The following is a 15,759-nucleotide window of genomic DNA, read 5'->3' as shown; positions in this document are numbered from 1 at the left end:
TTGGGTTCTGTCGAATCAGGTGAACATTATTGGTAATTATTCTGTCTGCAATCAGATAATATGTTTCTCTGGAAACCTGAATACTCCTCTGCTTAGCCAGAGGCCTGTCCATTCAGGCTACATATAGGGCCTGACTGACAGCCACAGTGCAGTGATGTGAAGGATTAACTTCTAATGTAAGCCACCCTCTGCTTTAATTAACAGCCTTTGTGTTGAGGAAACACAAGTCACTTAAACTTTAACACAAATATACACAACAAACCCACACACACACACACACACACACACAAAAGCTAAGAGTACTCATTTTTTTAATAAGAGTAAAAACATAACGGTCATATAATTCAGTAGTGTGCATTAACAAGGTTAGTCAATAAATATACATTCCTTCTGTATTTTTTTTTAAAGGTATATAAGCTTTCATTATTATCATTATCTCTAAAAAGGCTCATAGCTACTGTGCACAGTTCATAAAGGCAAGGCATGCAAGCAGCAGTCATGCCAAAACAGTTCAATAGAATAAAGGTAGGCGACATTAAAAAGCTTTTACAGTGAGCATTTAAATAGTACTAGTGCTTCCGTCTGTTAAACTTTGCAGCTACCTCAAACCCATCTACCCTTCTGACTTCAGGAAAACAGTAACTTTCACAGAGGATTCAGTGAACATTGCTCAATCTTACTAGAGGAATGGACAGAGGGACAGGTGACACAGAAACATTCCTACTGTTTTTGCTTGGATTATGTAATTTGCATGTAGCAGATTGTAAACTGTTGCTGATTAAAGGTGTAGTCCTGGTCCCTGCTAACTGGAAAATAGTCACTGTTTTTAATTATCAAAATAGTTTAAGAACAACTAAACGTAAGGCCTTGGGCACAGGGTACATTAGCAACAGTACTGCCCCCAGTGTAGCAATCAGATAATAGCAGCATAAAGTACTAAATCTGACCAGCTGTCAGATTACAAGCAATACAGTGTGTTGAAGTGGTGCTTCGCAAGAAATCATGTGGACTTTATTATTGAGATAATGCTCAAGTTCTACACACTCTGTGGAGAAACTGTTCTACAAATGAAACAGATCATTGTGTTTGATGAATTAATGCTTGTGTCTTGCGCAGAAAGAGAGACTGGTTAGGGCACATACAGCAGCACGGGAACGTCGTTTTTTGTGTTAAAATTAAACATGGAACTGTTATTCTTATTACATTATTTTGATTTATATTTTAATACTATAAACTTCCACACTATACTGTGAGAAAAATATAGTAGCAACATATCATATGAGTTATGTAGCTTTCAACAGAATTTCAGTTCAAATATTTGCAAGAAAACCACTAACAGTCCCATGTCGCTGCCTTTTATACATTTGATAAGAATTGGCATATAAACAGTAGATGTGAACCAACATGTATTCTTGGTCAAGACAGAGTTAAAAAAAAAACGTATCATGTCATATTGCAGCAAATTAGTGTGAGAAGAAGTGTTCTTTCTCAAGACATCCTCTAGATGGCAGAAGTTAGCCATCATGACCAGAATACAATTGTCAAGCTCTGTGTTTTTGACTACATGTGTCCTGTCCATATCTGTGGACTCACTGCAAGACTCACTGCAAGAACGGACTGAGTCTGTGTTTGACCTGTAGTACAAAAAGTGCAGGCACAAATACAGAAACAGAATACCATCAAATGATATCCACCAAAAATCCAGTGATATATAATTTTAGCGGATATAACTGCCTTATACTTTATGGTTACAGCTAAACCTTCTATGCATTCTGACCACAAATTTTTGTTTTCTGGCAGAATTATTGTATGCAATTATTCTTCCTGCTCAGTGAACTCAGAAGACAAAGCACTCATTACACCATTCACATTAAAGCGCTGACCATAACACCCTGCATATAGGTAATGAAGACATCACTATGTACCTTTCTCTGGAAATGTTTTCCTGTTTCCTTGATTAATGGCCTGGAAGTTAAAAAAAAAAAGATCCTACATCAGAAACGTACAAGCATCGTTGCAATCACAGCAAAGAGTGTGTAAAGGTCTTAAACTGACATGCAATCATTCAAATGCAAATGTCGGTACTAGCTTTCAGTCAAAAGTAAATTAGTTGTTCTTTACTAACAATCACATATATTTAGCTCTACCTCCACACAGTAAAGGTAATATATATTCAGTCACAGGCATGCCATTACAGGAAACAATGTCCTTGAGGTTAAACTGCTGCAACTGCAACTGTCAAGCTCTGTTAAAAATTCATTGTATTGATTTGACAGCAGAGACCCTCTGGCCCCTTCTTCGAAGTTAACTGCTCCTTTTGTTAAATAAGTCACAACATACACTTTTGATCTCCATTCAATTCATATTATTTTCCTAGGATTTGTATATTGGAACTGGAATGATTTTCTATAGCTATTCAGATCAATAGCCCCTCTTTCTCCAGGGTAAAATACCTGCCTTCCACTAAATGCAGGCTATAGTTTTTCAGTGGTGGCAACTGATTGAAAACACCATGCCTTAGTACATTTGATGTTGTGTAATAAACACAGTAGAATAGGTGCATCATCTAATTAAATTATGACCACCATAAAATAAAACATTTTAATATAGGCTTACACCATTCTGCTGTGGAGAGATATATGACGCATCGTGTCCTGGATTATGTAAACGCTGTCTGTATAGTGTTTAGTGCTTCTGATATTGAGATTAAACCATGGTGGACATGATTTGATTAGCTCCTCAACTGTGGGTCAGCACTCAAAGTTAGTTATGTGGTTGTTTCTATTGCAGGACTAATGGCAATGTGTTCTTGTGAGTGGAAATTAAATTTTGACTAAGTGCAGGAATCTGTGTTAATACACACAGTACACATAAGGTTGTTTTCTATTAATGTCATTTGACATTAGAATAAATCTGAAGATCTGAAGTTATCAGTGGTAATAAATATGTTTACAGTTTTAAGGAATTATTTGAATGCACAGTAACCTATTCAGAAGACTGCTGGAGATGCACAAATTATTTACATGAGGCCAAAGTATCCACAACCAATTAGTACAGAGGCAATATGATATCCACAGCATGTACAGTAAAGCTGTGTTGTAAGTCTTCCGCTACTTTGGAGTGTATCTTTAATGATAAATGTTGCTAGTGTAGCTACACATGCTGCACAATCAGTAAGATTGCAAGATTTCATATACTTGACAGGATCTCAACAAGGAGAGAGTACTTACAACCTTACATCAGTAGTAAGGTTGTAAGTTATTATTACAGTGTATTAATCAATGTTTCGTCCAAACCAAAATGTTTTGGTTTCATTCCTAAAAAAAATCCATCAAAAGTGCCAGACTGCAGTGGCGCGTTTACTTTCCTTCCTGAGTTCTTCCGTGAACATGATCAAGTACCAGGTAAATGATAAAAAACAGATATTACTTAAATCTTAAAAGTTTTTGTTTTCTTCAAAATGGCGTCAATAAAATGCTACAAAGACCCAGTGTGTTAAGTCCATTGCTATTGAAAGAGAACAGTTCTCATCATTCAGTGAAAACAAACTTATCATGCTTTGTGGTCACAGGGACCTGTTAAAGATCTCTCTGCTGCCGCTGCTCTCAGCTGACTGACTAGGTGGTTCTTTTGGATTGTCATGGTAATTACCTTTGATTTGTACCTGTCTGCTATCAAGGTGACTCATTTCGACTCGTCCCCTCTCTTGGTAACTGTCTATAATTGGCACCAGTCCATTGGCCTTGCCTTGGCGACTAACTTTGCTTAGTCTGTCATCATTGTGCTTTGTTTTAACTGGCGTCTGTCCATCATCCTTGTGATTGTGTCTCATTGGTGCAGGTCCGTTATCATGCTGGCCTGTTCTGATTAGCACTTGTCCATTGTCTAAGTGGCTAGTTCTGACTGGCATCAGCCTTTTGATCTGGGGCTTGTCACAGACGGTGATCTTATTGGCCTGCAGGGAGTGGGTATAACGTGAAAACCAGTCCCTCTCGAATGCAGCCCGTAGCTGCTCCACCACTGTGGAGTTCCTCTCCTCGATGCCCTCTGGCTGACTGATCACGAGTCCTGCTCCTGCATTAAAGCTAAACTCATTCCCCACCCAGTCAAGGTTACCTGTCAGGACACCAAGGAAGAAACAAATAAGTGACCACAGTTATATGTCACAAATATCTTGTAGCACAACAAATAAGTCAAAAACACCATGCCAAGATGACCAACAATCTTTAAACATTGCCAATTGGAAAAGCTTGCCTGGCTCTTTCTAAACTTAAAAAAATGTGAATAACAGCACTTCTAAAGCTCACTAATTAACACATTGTTTCTTGTTTGATTAATCCGTACACAAACTAAAATAAAATAATTTGCTGTTGAGATCTGCATGAGTCATAAAGTCTGGTCAATGAGCTCACCTAAATAAATGGATCTGTCTGTCACCATAAACCTGTTGTGGTTTATTCCCTGGAGACTGCCATCCCTCTGGACTCTGCCATTGAAGATCTTCTACACACACACACACACACACACACACACACACACACACACACACACACACACACACACACACACACACACACACACACACACACACACACACACACAGTGAGCACTGATAAAGCAAAAATAGTTAAACAAATAATTGAAAATAGTATGTGGTGGCCTTGTACTTACAGCTTCCATTGAGCAGTTGGCCTGCTCCATGCACAGACTCCTCAGGGACCAGATAAAGTTGAAAGTAAGTGGATGAGTCTTTTCCCAGCAACTTATCAGGAGACGGACCCGGACCTTTCTCAGGATCAGAGCCTCACGGATAAGACCGTCAACACGGGACCAGTACCTTGGCACAGATACAAGCACACAGTCAAATGTGGGTACACAGAGTTTAAGCACTTGAACCAAAGCAAAGCATCCAACCTTTTGATGATAAATGTCTGTTCAAACAAATTCAAAAGAAAGCAACTTAAAAAGTGGCACAGTGGTTCTAACCTGTGAGCGTTGTGGCTGAGGAGGGGCAGGTAATCGATTATAGAGATATATATGAAGTGGCGGGCCTCCTGGATGACCCTGGAAATGGCTTCAAGATCACTGCTACGATCTTTAGGGATGAAAACATCTGGGGAGCTCTGTTATCAGAGGGAGAAAGACCAAGGCCAATTAGGAAGTGTTGGACGGTGAGAGGACGCACAACTTGTGACTGTGTATTCCTCTTTGAAGAAACACGCATGAAAAATGGTCAGAGTATTGTATAACCACAGTGACTCAGAAAGGAATCAAAATAATATGCAGAATTACCATCATGATTGTTATCAGCACTGTTATCATCATAACAACCAACTCAGCTCTCATCATCTTTATTGTTCACCTAAATGGCCATTAGGATTTGATTGTCTTCCTTTGTTTTATGTGTGTGTCTGCATGCATGTCTTGTGCAAAGCCTTGATGTTTCCATTTCAACTTCTTCCTGACAGACACCTGTGAATGTTTAACTACGAGCGTGTGCTTTTTGTGTGTTGATATTCATCTTTTAGAGATGGACAGCCCAACCACATTAACAGTTTTCTGCTGCAGGTAGGATGACATCACCATCACTCATCTCCAGGAAGAAGATGACACTGAAAGACACATACTGTAGTGTCCTGCAGAGACACTCGGTATGAAAAATGTACCAACTGGTGGGGGAAAAAAATCGATACAGCACAGTATCGCAATATTTTCCATGGCAATACTGTATCGATACCCAGACGCCAAGTATCAATCTTTTATTATATACAGTATGTGTTGGTCAGTTTGTCTGCTTGACAATCCCATTTTGCAGAATCTTTTTTTTGTGTGAGAAGAACAAACAGAGAAATTTATCTTTTTAGATAAAACAGAGAGAGAGAAGTTTTGCTTTGGGGACATAATTTGAAATTGGGAAATATTTGAATTTGGAAAAAAAGCTAATAAATTGCTATATATCGCAGAATATTGCAATATGTTTAAAATTGCCATAATATCATATTATGACATAAGTATCATGCTGATATCATATTGTGAGGCCTCTGGTGATTCCCAACCCTACTTCTCAGGACTGTGTGGGTGCACAGATTGACTTCTCCCTGTGTCTCCTGCCGTACGTGTTAAGGTGGGACATATACCTTTATCGTCTTTATTGGTCACCTCACATAATTCCAAACATAACCCTGGCCAACTTCAACCTGAGCTGAGGTCTAATCAGTCAGAGGAACTCAAAACAACTGTGTGGGTGTGCAGGGCCCTAACTTTCTTGGGCTGTGACAGAAATCACTCCCTATTCATGATATACGTAGAGCACTGTATTTTGAGTGTCCTAAATCATGCACAGTATACCTTTTGCATTGACTTGTGTTAACAGGAAACGCACAGTTGAAACACATTTCCCTAACAATAGCTCAGTTCCATTAGTTTTTCCAGTAAACCATGCCGGTGAACCAGCATGCACAATACTAAAGCTCTGAATGTCACTCACTTAAATACAATGCAGCTGTTATTAATGTTAATAATTACACTGCACCTTTTCTGATTTAAGATGTCAAAATACAGTGAAAAAGGGCTGCTATAGTTCTCCACAACTGAAATAACTTGTCCCAGAATCCCAGTCAGGCGAAAATGAACCATACACTGAAGCTCACTTTTGAACAATCTGTTCTACCATCCCGTTTCAAATGACATGACATTGAATTATGTGAGCCACCAATTATATGTAATATGCTTTGAAGTGTCAGCAATGGAAGGCAATTGAATGCTGTTATCTGATATAGATACTTTGCGGTTAACTAGGTATACTTGAGCCTGTAAAGTATAACTTTAGACCACAAATGCTAACCTTTGGTTGCAGAGTCAAGAAATTAACAGATGGCTCATGTTTTAAATGATAACATTACTGTAAGCATCCCTTTAAATAGATGTTTTGGCTTTTGGAGTCTTACTCTTTTATACAAGCCTTTTTCTTTACTTGTGCCATCAATACGAAATTCCTCCTTAATTATGGGTTGGCATGTTAAGATTGTCCTTGACATATCCACCAGGAAAAGGCACAGATTTTAACCTTTTCTGATGAACAATACACACTAATGCTATAACTGTCACTTACAGAGACGTAGGCCTGAGCCTTTGTGCTGTTGATAGTGAACTCCAGTGGTGTGTCCCTGTTGAAGAGGGCAAAGAGGCGCTTGGACCAGAAGGACGGGATGAAGTCTCTATACTGGAGCCCCCAGTAGAGGCTGAACACTTTGTGGAGGTCCAGAGCCAGACAGCTGCAGTCGTACACCAACACACCCAGCTCCTTCCTCTGGAGAATGAACACAATCTCTGTTAGATCACCATCAGCATTGAGACAGCACACATTTACATCAATATCTTTGTATTTTTGCTGAACATTATCAACGAAAATGCTGTCCATTGTCTACATCAACATCAGATTTCCCTTTTTTGCAAGTCATTTTAACTTGTTTTTACTCCTTATACACTTGTATACATCCATTCACCTACACACACACACACACACACACACACACACACACACACACACACACACACACACACACACACACACACACACACACACACACACACACACACACAGATGAATTGAGCATGTAAGGACTAATGACTTCTTTCCCAGGCCTTGGGGCAGAGGAGAGCTAATGGCCTTTCAGCCTCCAGCTCTCACCTTCCCCCTGTCATGCCATAGTCTCATCTAATAACAGGCCTTCGCCCATCGTCACAGCAACAGCAGGGGTGGAAAAACACTACAGTGGTTCTTCTCTGTCTTGTCAATTTTCTTTCTTTGCCCTCTGCTGCATTTTCATTTCGAAGAGGCACTTCTAAATTTCAACTTCTCAGTAGAATCTCAGCTTTGAAGAAGATGAAAGAATGGCCACTTTCTATTTTTGCATGCAACCCCACTCTGCATGCCCACACCCATCCACTCCCCCCCCATCTATGACTTTTTGAAAAAGAAGACAATGACATGTAACTTATGCACAAATATAATCTTGCCATAGGTACAAATGTGTTTTGAAAGGGTTAACGACTAGTAGTATGTGTCAGTAAATATAGCAACTGAATCTTCTAATATATCAACAAAAATCTAAATACACAAACTAAAAAGTGCAACCTTTTGAGACCTGTAAACATCAAGTAATTATTCAAAGTAAATGACTTTTGTATTACCCGTGGTAATAAATCTGGCTATATTTGCCAAATGAATTAACAGGCGATCAGGATATTACAATAAGTTATTTCAGATGTTTTCAAGAGGGACACCCTTTTGCAAAGAGGGCTGGGAACTTCAAATAAAATGCTGTACTTTTGAGTCTGAGCCAGTAGAATGGTATCAAAGCATTTACATTAGGGGATACATAACTTGTTATGTAATTAAATCTCATGTAAATCTGTTGGATGGGTGGTGAGGGTGTAAATTGTGATTTGTAAATGTAACAATTTGAAGAGATTGTGTTTACATTGCTGCTTCAGAATTTACAGGACTGAGATTATGCATTTTCTGCCACAGCCTCTGTTTTGTGTGAGTATGCATATGTCAACATATGTGTGTGTTTCTGTGTGTGCTGTGATGTGTGGTGGATTTTAAATACAGTGGCGAGGGATCTCCAGTCCATGCTGGCACTGCCGATGTAGAAATGTTTCCTGTCGACCACCCAGAAGGAGGAGTGGAGTTGACCTTTGGTCAGCGCTGTCGTGTTCACATAGTGAACTTCAGCATCTAAAAAAAGAGTGAGCGAGAGAAACAGTGATCAAGAAAAAGACAAAAGGCAGTACGACAATGATATTGAAATAAAGGAAGTTACAAGTGCTAGTGATCTAGCCACAGACAGAAACAGGATCAACAAGAAAATGAAAAACAAAAACAGATAAAGGGAAATATGGAAATAGAGATATTGAAAGAGCTGAGCAGGACAAATAGAGAAATAGGGAGAGAGAACAGTCAACAGACAGAGCTAAGCTGCAGCATGTTTGAACACAGACACACAGAATGTATAATACAGTGAGAGATAGAGCTGACTGTGTTTGGCGAGCATCCCAAGCTCAGTCGAGTCGATCATCCCGCTGGAGATCTTCAGCTGGATTCCTTTAGCTTTCAGCCCTTGCAGCCTGGACAGCAGAGCCCTGCCCTGAGGGAAACACATCATAAAACATCCACTGTCACATGAAATTCATATGTATTTAGACAAGATTCTCCCTGACTCAGATCATGTCATCAGGGTTATTTCGGCATGTGCTTGGAGAGTTCCGATTTCCAGGAGAAAGTATATATCTATAATTATATCTATTAATAATTCTTCTTTAAATGTATGTCTTGCAACTCTTCCAATTTTATGAAATGCAATACTGAATCACTAGTGCATCTTTAAAGTGTACAATCTTACTTGATTTTGTGGTACACATATTCCTAATTATTCCTAGAGAAAGTCTTACATTTTGGTGATATTGGTAAGTTTGCTTTTAGGCTTTTACGCAGAAAACGTTGCAAATTACAGTTTTTTCCAACTGTTTAAACACGTTTTCAAAACTATGTCTCCTTTTTTCAAAACTCTACACACAATTCCCAAAACGGCACACACAAAATGCAAAATGCCTCACATCTCCTTCAAAATGAAACACTGCATTCAAAATGCCATAAACACATCACAAAATGAGCCATTTGCATCAAACTGCAAACACTTTTTTCATAATAGTACATTTTTGGATATACCATGTACACACTGTTGTTCTAACTCTAAAGCTCATTTGTCTTTCACAGGCTTATGCTATATCTACATTTACAATGTTCTAGAGTGAAAGCAATCTGCTGAGAGTGGTTGAAAAGTGCACTGTAAACAACAATGCAATGTTACAGTAAAACAGAAAATATTTATTGGGCAAAACATTATGTTTGTAAGAGTAGCACAGTGTTGTATACAGTAGCATGAAACAAGAAAACAAAACTACAAACATATGGAAACCAAAGGTATCATTTTTAGAATAAAGAATATGTGTGTGTGAATGTGTGTGTGTTCTGCCTATATAGCCTATACTAAAGCAGTGATTGGTTAGTGTTCAGTTATGACATAATGTTTTTGCACATGTGAGGAGTGTGTGTGTGCCCTGGTAAATAAGTGTAGCATTTTGATTGGTTGTGTTTAGAAAAGGAAAGCAAGTCACTTCCTGTTAGATTTTGTGTCTTAGGTAGAGAATTGTGTGTAGTGTTTTGAAAAAAATGTTTCATGCAATTAAAAACTGAGTGAAAGGCTGAGAAATAGCTTATGGTGTTGGAGATTTGCTGTGTAATTTTGCACTTTGAGTGAGAGGTTTCAAAACTCGTGTGACATGAAAAGATTTTGTGTATAAGCAGTTGGAAAAAACTGTAAAGCTGAGTCAAAGAAGTCTGAGCTTAACGGAGTGAAGCAGAACACTATTTAATGTTGTTGCAGATAGTCAGAAACTAACATTCATCAGTGACATCTGAAAGAAGTTAATTGTCTTGCACAGCACAGTTCAGGAAACTCTTGAATTCCTTCCTTTTTATAATTTAAGGTGATGTTGCCTTTTTTTACATAAACATTTGTATGTGATAGCTAAAAGTAAATAACAGCTAAATGTTTCAATTGAGTTATCACACTTAAGATCCTCCACAAAAGAAGTCTTCAGAACTGACAGTGATTCTTCTCATTGTGGGTTCACAAAATATTTAGTATTTAGATTATAGGCTACTCTATTCATGGAAGCAACACATTTACTTTAACTTAACTGCTACTAATATTTGGACACAAACAGACATGCAGTGCACATGCCTGCTACAAGAGCACCTCCACCTCCACGTCTTGTAACTTTGCCTTTACAGTATATAAAATGTTCCAGTCCAGCCCCCCTTCCGATAAGTTGTCTTATTTAATCAGCTTTCTGCAGAGAGCTGGAGGCTCTCCTCTTCCCCAAGGCCTGGGAAAGGAGCTATTACTTTCCAATCAACAGCCATGTCATTAGTCTTTACATGCTCAATTCATCTGTGTGTGTGTGTGTGTGTGTGTGTGTGTGTGTGTGTGTGTGTGTGTGTGTGTGTGTGTGTGTGTGTGTGTGTGTGTGTGCCTGCCTGCCTGCCTGCCTGGCCAACCCTTCTGGCAACTGTCAATACACACATCCAAGCAGCTTAAAAATAGCCCAGAATAGTATTTTACCAGCCAGTACAATTCTACAGGGACATTGTTGATTTTCCGCTATGATTTGTGTCTGTTCATTTATTTCAAAATTTGGTCCTACTTTGATTTTATTATCTAATTTGGCTGAAGCAGAAAACCTTTAATTTCCTTTCAAGGTATAATAAATATGAGATGTGGCATCTGTGTAGTCTGCTTAATGACCTGGGGATGTGGATAAAATCAAATAGGCACGATGTTGTATAGCTAATGCAAATAGTAGAATAGTTGAAGTGCCCAGTTCAACAGAGTGCTTTAATAGCTTCTCAGATCAGAACAACAACACAACGAACTACATTTGCAATCACAACAGGTATTCACTACACCTGCCCTCATGGGATCACAATATGACAAGTTTGTGAAATATATTGCTGAGATTTATGCAGTGGCCTTATCTTTGTGGCTTGTGACTGTTGAAGAGGATACAGTATATATGAATACAAATTAGTATAGCAGAATTTTTTTTCCATCTCCATCTTAGCCCATAAATCATCTCATGATCCCCCAGATTTACCTTGTGACTCTTTGGAGGTGGCCCGAAACCCTATTTTGGGGATCACTGGACAAAACTATCTGGCTGTATCTAAAGTACTTCAAATCAGCTTCACCTCGACCAGCTACAACAGTACAATTCTGCTTATGCTTTGATGCATCATTAACAATCTAATAATGTGGTATGATAACATTATATCACTTACAGGGGGCATTTTTCTGCAGAGAAAGTACATTTAATGTGATACTTTTATACAATTTTGCTGATAATATGTAAAACTTTAAATGCAGGACCTGTTTTCGACATTGTTGTATTGGTGCTTTTACTTAAGTAAAGGGATAGAGTACTCCTTCTTTCTCCATCACTGATGATATTATGTAGATGAAGCAAAAACACAAAGAGGAGAGAGAAAAGGTAAAACAGTCACAAAATGAAAATAAATGCCACAACTTCTGCAGAGTCAAGTCTCTGAAGGCTTGCTCTGGTTTTACCTGTCTGGCAGCAGGCTGGAAGCTGGATTCATAGTCGGAGGAGTTGAGGAGCCACAACGGGGAAACTATCTCTACGACCCGAATAGCTCGGTCCAGTAAGTTGTACAGCCCAACTGAGAGAGGGAGGTGTGATGTACCATTGTCTAAGAAGGAGATGTCTTCTGGGATGTTCTCCACAAGCACTACTCTGTGGAAATTATACAAAGAAAAACAGAGTAAAGAAGAAACATAATGATGTAAAATATAGGACCTGCATTCCAAAAAAAGCTGCAAAAGAGCATTATTAGACTGAGCCACAGAGACCTGTTAATGGAAAAATGCTGAAATCAATGTGAGGTGCATAATCTTTCACAAAGCAATTATGTGTTTGCAATAGTAGCATAATTATTATGAGCTTGGGTGCCACTAATATGAGGATATGTTCCTTCTTTCTTACAACTGACAAATTAGCTACAGCACTCTTCCTCAGGATCGTTGACTTAATGAGAGTTATCAAGATTAGATTTCTAGACCACTGATGCCCTTAGATTCCATGAAGCATCATTAAATCTTGTACGGGTTGCCTCTGCCAGGGGGTGTGAATAATTGAAGGTTGATGTTGGACAGTTGTCAGCAATGTTGATTCAATTACACCTACTCAGGGATTTTTTTCAAGAATTTGTGCTGTATTCTTGTTATTTTCTCATATATACTACTCCCTACGCTATCACATGGTGCATTTTAGTGTAGCCATCAGCAGTCTGGTGTCGTCAAATATACTGTAGTTGCAGCAAGCATAATTCATTCAAATACAGGGGCTTACCAATCACCTGTATGCCAGATTCAGTGGATTGCCGTCTTTTCAAAGTCTGTTCCGAGTCTTCCAGTGTATGGTAGGCATTAGTTCAATGGTGCACTCTGAACGCTCGCTGTGAGTTTTAAGTAAAACAAAATTACACAAGGAGACCAGGCGAACCAAATATTCGAAAAACTGGCTTAGACCAAGTTTTTCTCTTTATCATAAAAATGTACCACCAAGCTGAAAGTTACGATAAATGATGTGGAACATGCTCTCAGTGATAGTTGTTTTGCATTAAAATGCTTTGTATACATCACTGTATGAATATCCCTGCACTTTCCGCCAAGGTGTAATGTAAATGTATCTGGCTAACCATGACTCTGAGCTCCCCCTATTGTATCTCCAGTTCCCATTTTACCTCACCAGGATGCTGAAAGCGACAGGGGCATCAGCACTGGAGTCAACAGATTGAATTAGCCGTGGCAGACCTAGATCTGCAGCCACACAGAACAAGGCTATTATCAAGCTCCAACGCTCACCACATTCTCTCTGTATCTGGCTTGGACATCGATTTCTGCCAGCTAGATTTTAAACGAGAAATAGAAATGGGGAGAGGGTATTCAATGAGGGGGAACTCATATATAAATTCTGCACCGCCATAGTTGATTGTTTCTGGATAAAATGCTTTCCAAGAGCAGAACCACTTCTGCACAAGACTTTACTCAATTCCATGTGAGGGAACACATTTTATAAGAAATGTTGCGGTAGATATACTGCAAATTGCTCAATAGGTAGGGCATGGAGTTGAAAGGTATGACAATCTGTGCTAATAGTGAAAGTGTGCAAGGTAGGAGTGAATTCGTATACTGTAAACATGACTTGATTATTTTAATCTCATCAACGCAACACTTTCAAAACCATTAATTTTATCAGTGCACACATGGATGTCATGTCATCATGACTGAATGTGAAATTAAATTTGCTGGTTGGTCACATGAATAAGTCATACACCTATAAAACTTGGTGAAAGAAATTGAAAAATAAACTGATTTATTTAATCTCTATGCATGAGAATACTTCAACATAAGCAAAACCAGTAGTAATTAGTAAGTAAGTTGTGGGCCAAAAAACCAAAACAATAAGCTGAAAGACACAAAAATAATGCGTAGAGCTGAGGGGAGCTGCTGAGTCAACTGAGTGATAATTCTCTGTGGGTTTGAGCGACCCCTTTCTCATTACATAGTCATTGTTACATATGACATGATTGATTAGTGCAGCTTTAAAATTAGTTTGTGGGAAGTAGTAGGAAGTTTCTGTTGTGGTCGTGTATTGATTATGTCTCTTAGCCATCGAATAAAATCTATTTTTGGTAATTATTGAATTGCATATGAGGTTTATAATCGTTAGTGTTAAAGTGTTAGTGCAGGAGTGAATAAAATACTTTTCACACATAGTTGCATTTTATTAGAATGTAGTGAGTAAAGCTTTCATTGCAAGTAAATTGTCTTTTTTTCTCTTTTTGATTTCTTTATTGCATTAAAGACTCATTCTATAATTTTTTTTTCATGGCTTTCTGACTTTAAAACACAGTTAGGTCTGCGCTGGCAGACTCCCTGCAATGGCTCTGTAATACCAAACGGATCTTAGCACTTTGACCCGTCAGAGCACAGGGTCAGCTGAGGTGTGACAGCTCGTGGTCTATCGAGTGCTTCTCTCAAGTGCAGACTGGCGCGAGCATGTTGCAGGTGATAATGTACTGGCATCACATTGAGGGGCCCGTTGCCAGCTTGCAGCTTGAAAATGTCATCCTGGCTAAATTAAAGCTAAATCAGGTTTTGGAAAGTGGCCAAGGGTCAAACTTTAAAGTAGGACTCACACCGTCTGTGATCATAACATGCTGATTCCTCCTCATGGAAGTGACATTCAATATGTTACAGTAAGTGAAGCAGAGTTTGGGGAGAATCATAAGTAAAGTTGGCTCATATGTTACTGTGGGTGGGTACTCTGCCATTTGTCAGCCACAGAGCTTGAGAACTGAACACAGAGTGAGTAAAATGAAAAGAGGAGTGTAACAAGACACAAACAAATCAATACAGCAAGCTGTGATGAAATTATTAAGATTAATGTTCACATCACACAGCCTGGCGTCTCCTTTGTTCTGTAAAGACAGCAAAAACTGGGACAGCTATAGTGAACACATCACAAAAAGGTAAAACAAGGATGGAAAGGAAACAAGAGGAGCAGTTGTAATCCTATTTTGAAAGAAATCCTCTCTGTCCACTGTAATGTCTGTGAGGTATGATGAATGGTGGTTGTGGGTTGTTTAAACAGGCAGACAGGCTTTGGTATTAGCAGAGAAAACAGTGAAGTAGCTTGTCTATGCCTGCAAGGGATTCATTGATTCCCTGTGATCTGTCCACTGCTGGTCTCCTCCATTGTAGCCCATCTGTACACTCATGGGTGTGATTCATCCCCAGCCAGTCAATACCAAAGTGGTGTAAACTTTATGCTGTGTGTGTGCATACGTGACACAGTGAGACAGCGACAGAGAGTGTGTCTGAATGTAAAATCCCTCCATCACTTTCTGCATGTTAATGGATTCCGTCTTCACAGTGTGGTAGGTGAGTGCAGTTGAATTAAAATGATAAACTCTTCCTCCTGATGTTTTGTTTCAAAACTCAGAACATTATTTCACACCATTACAGAGCTGTCAGGGCTGAGGCAAGTTTACATGTTAAACTCATATAAAAATCCCTAAAGCATGTAAGGACACTGCATGGAAAATGC

General features: G+C 38.9%; 1 protein-coding gene across 1 annotated transcript in view; it reads right to left on the bottom strand.

Moving 5' to 3' along the window:
• Positions 1 to 3,565: 3,565 nt before the first annotated feature.
• Positions 3,566 to 15,759, bottom strand: part of LOC144532629 (inactive phospholipase D5-like) — a 51,382-nt gene continuing 39,188 nt past the window's right edge. Inside the window, exons 3-10 of the mRNA XM_078273495.1 lie at positions 12,195 to 12,381; positions 9,044 to 9,152; positions 8,616 to 8,743; positions 7,112 to 7,309; positions 4,987 to 5,123; positions 4,672 to 4,837; positions 4,413 to 4,503; positions 3,566 to 4,116 (exon numbers count right to left, since the gene is read on the bottom strand). Coding sequence (XP_078129621.1) covers positions 3,566 to 4,116; positions 4,413 to 4,503; positions 4,672 to 4,837; positions 4,987 to 5,123; positions 7,112 to 7,309; positions 8,616 to 8,743; positions 9,044 to 9,152; positions 12,195 to 12,381 — 1,567 coding nt within the window. The remainder of the gene's footprint in view (positions 4,117 to 4,412; positions 4,504 to 4,671; positions 4,838 to 4,986; positions 5,124 to 7,111; positions 7,310 to 8,615; positions 8,744 to 9,043; positions 9,153 to 12,194; positions 12,382 to 15,759) is intronic.

The sequence above is a fragment of the Sander vitreus genome, chromosome 17 (assembly GCF_031162955.1).
Source record: "Sander vitreus isolate 19-12246 chromosome 17, sanVit1, whole genome shotgun sequence".
Taxonomy (NCBI): Eukaryota; Metazoa; Chordata; class Actinopteri; order Perciformes; family Percidae; genus Sander; species Sander vitreus.
This window is presented reverse-complemented; position numbering and strand designations above follow the sequence as displayed.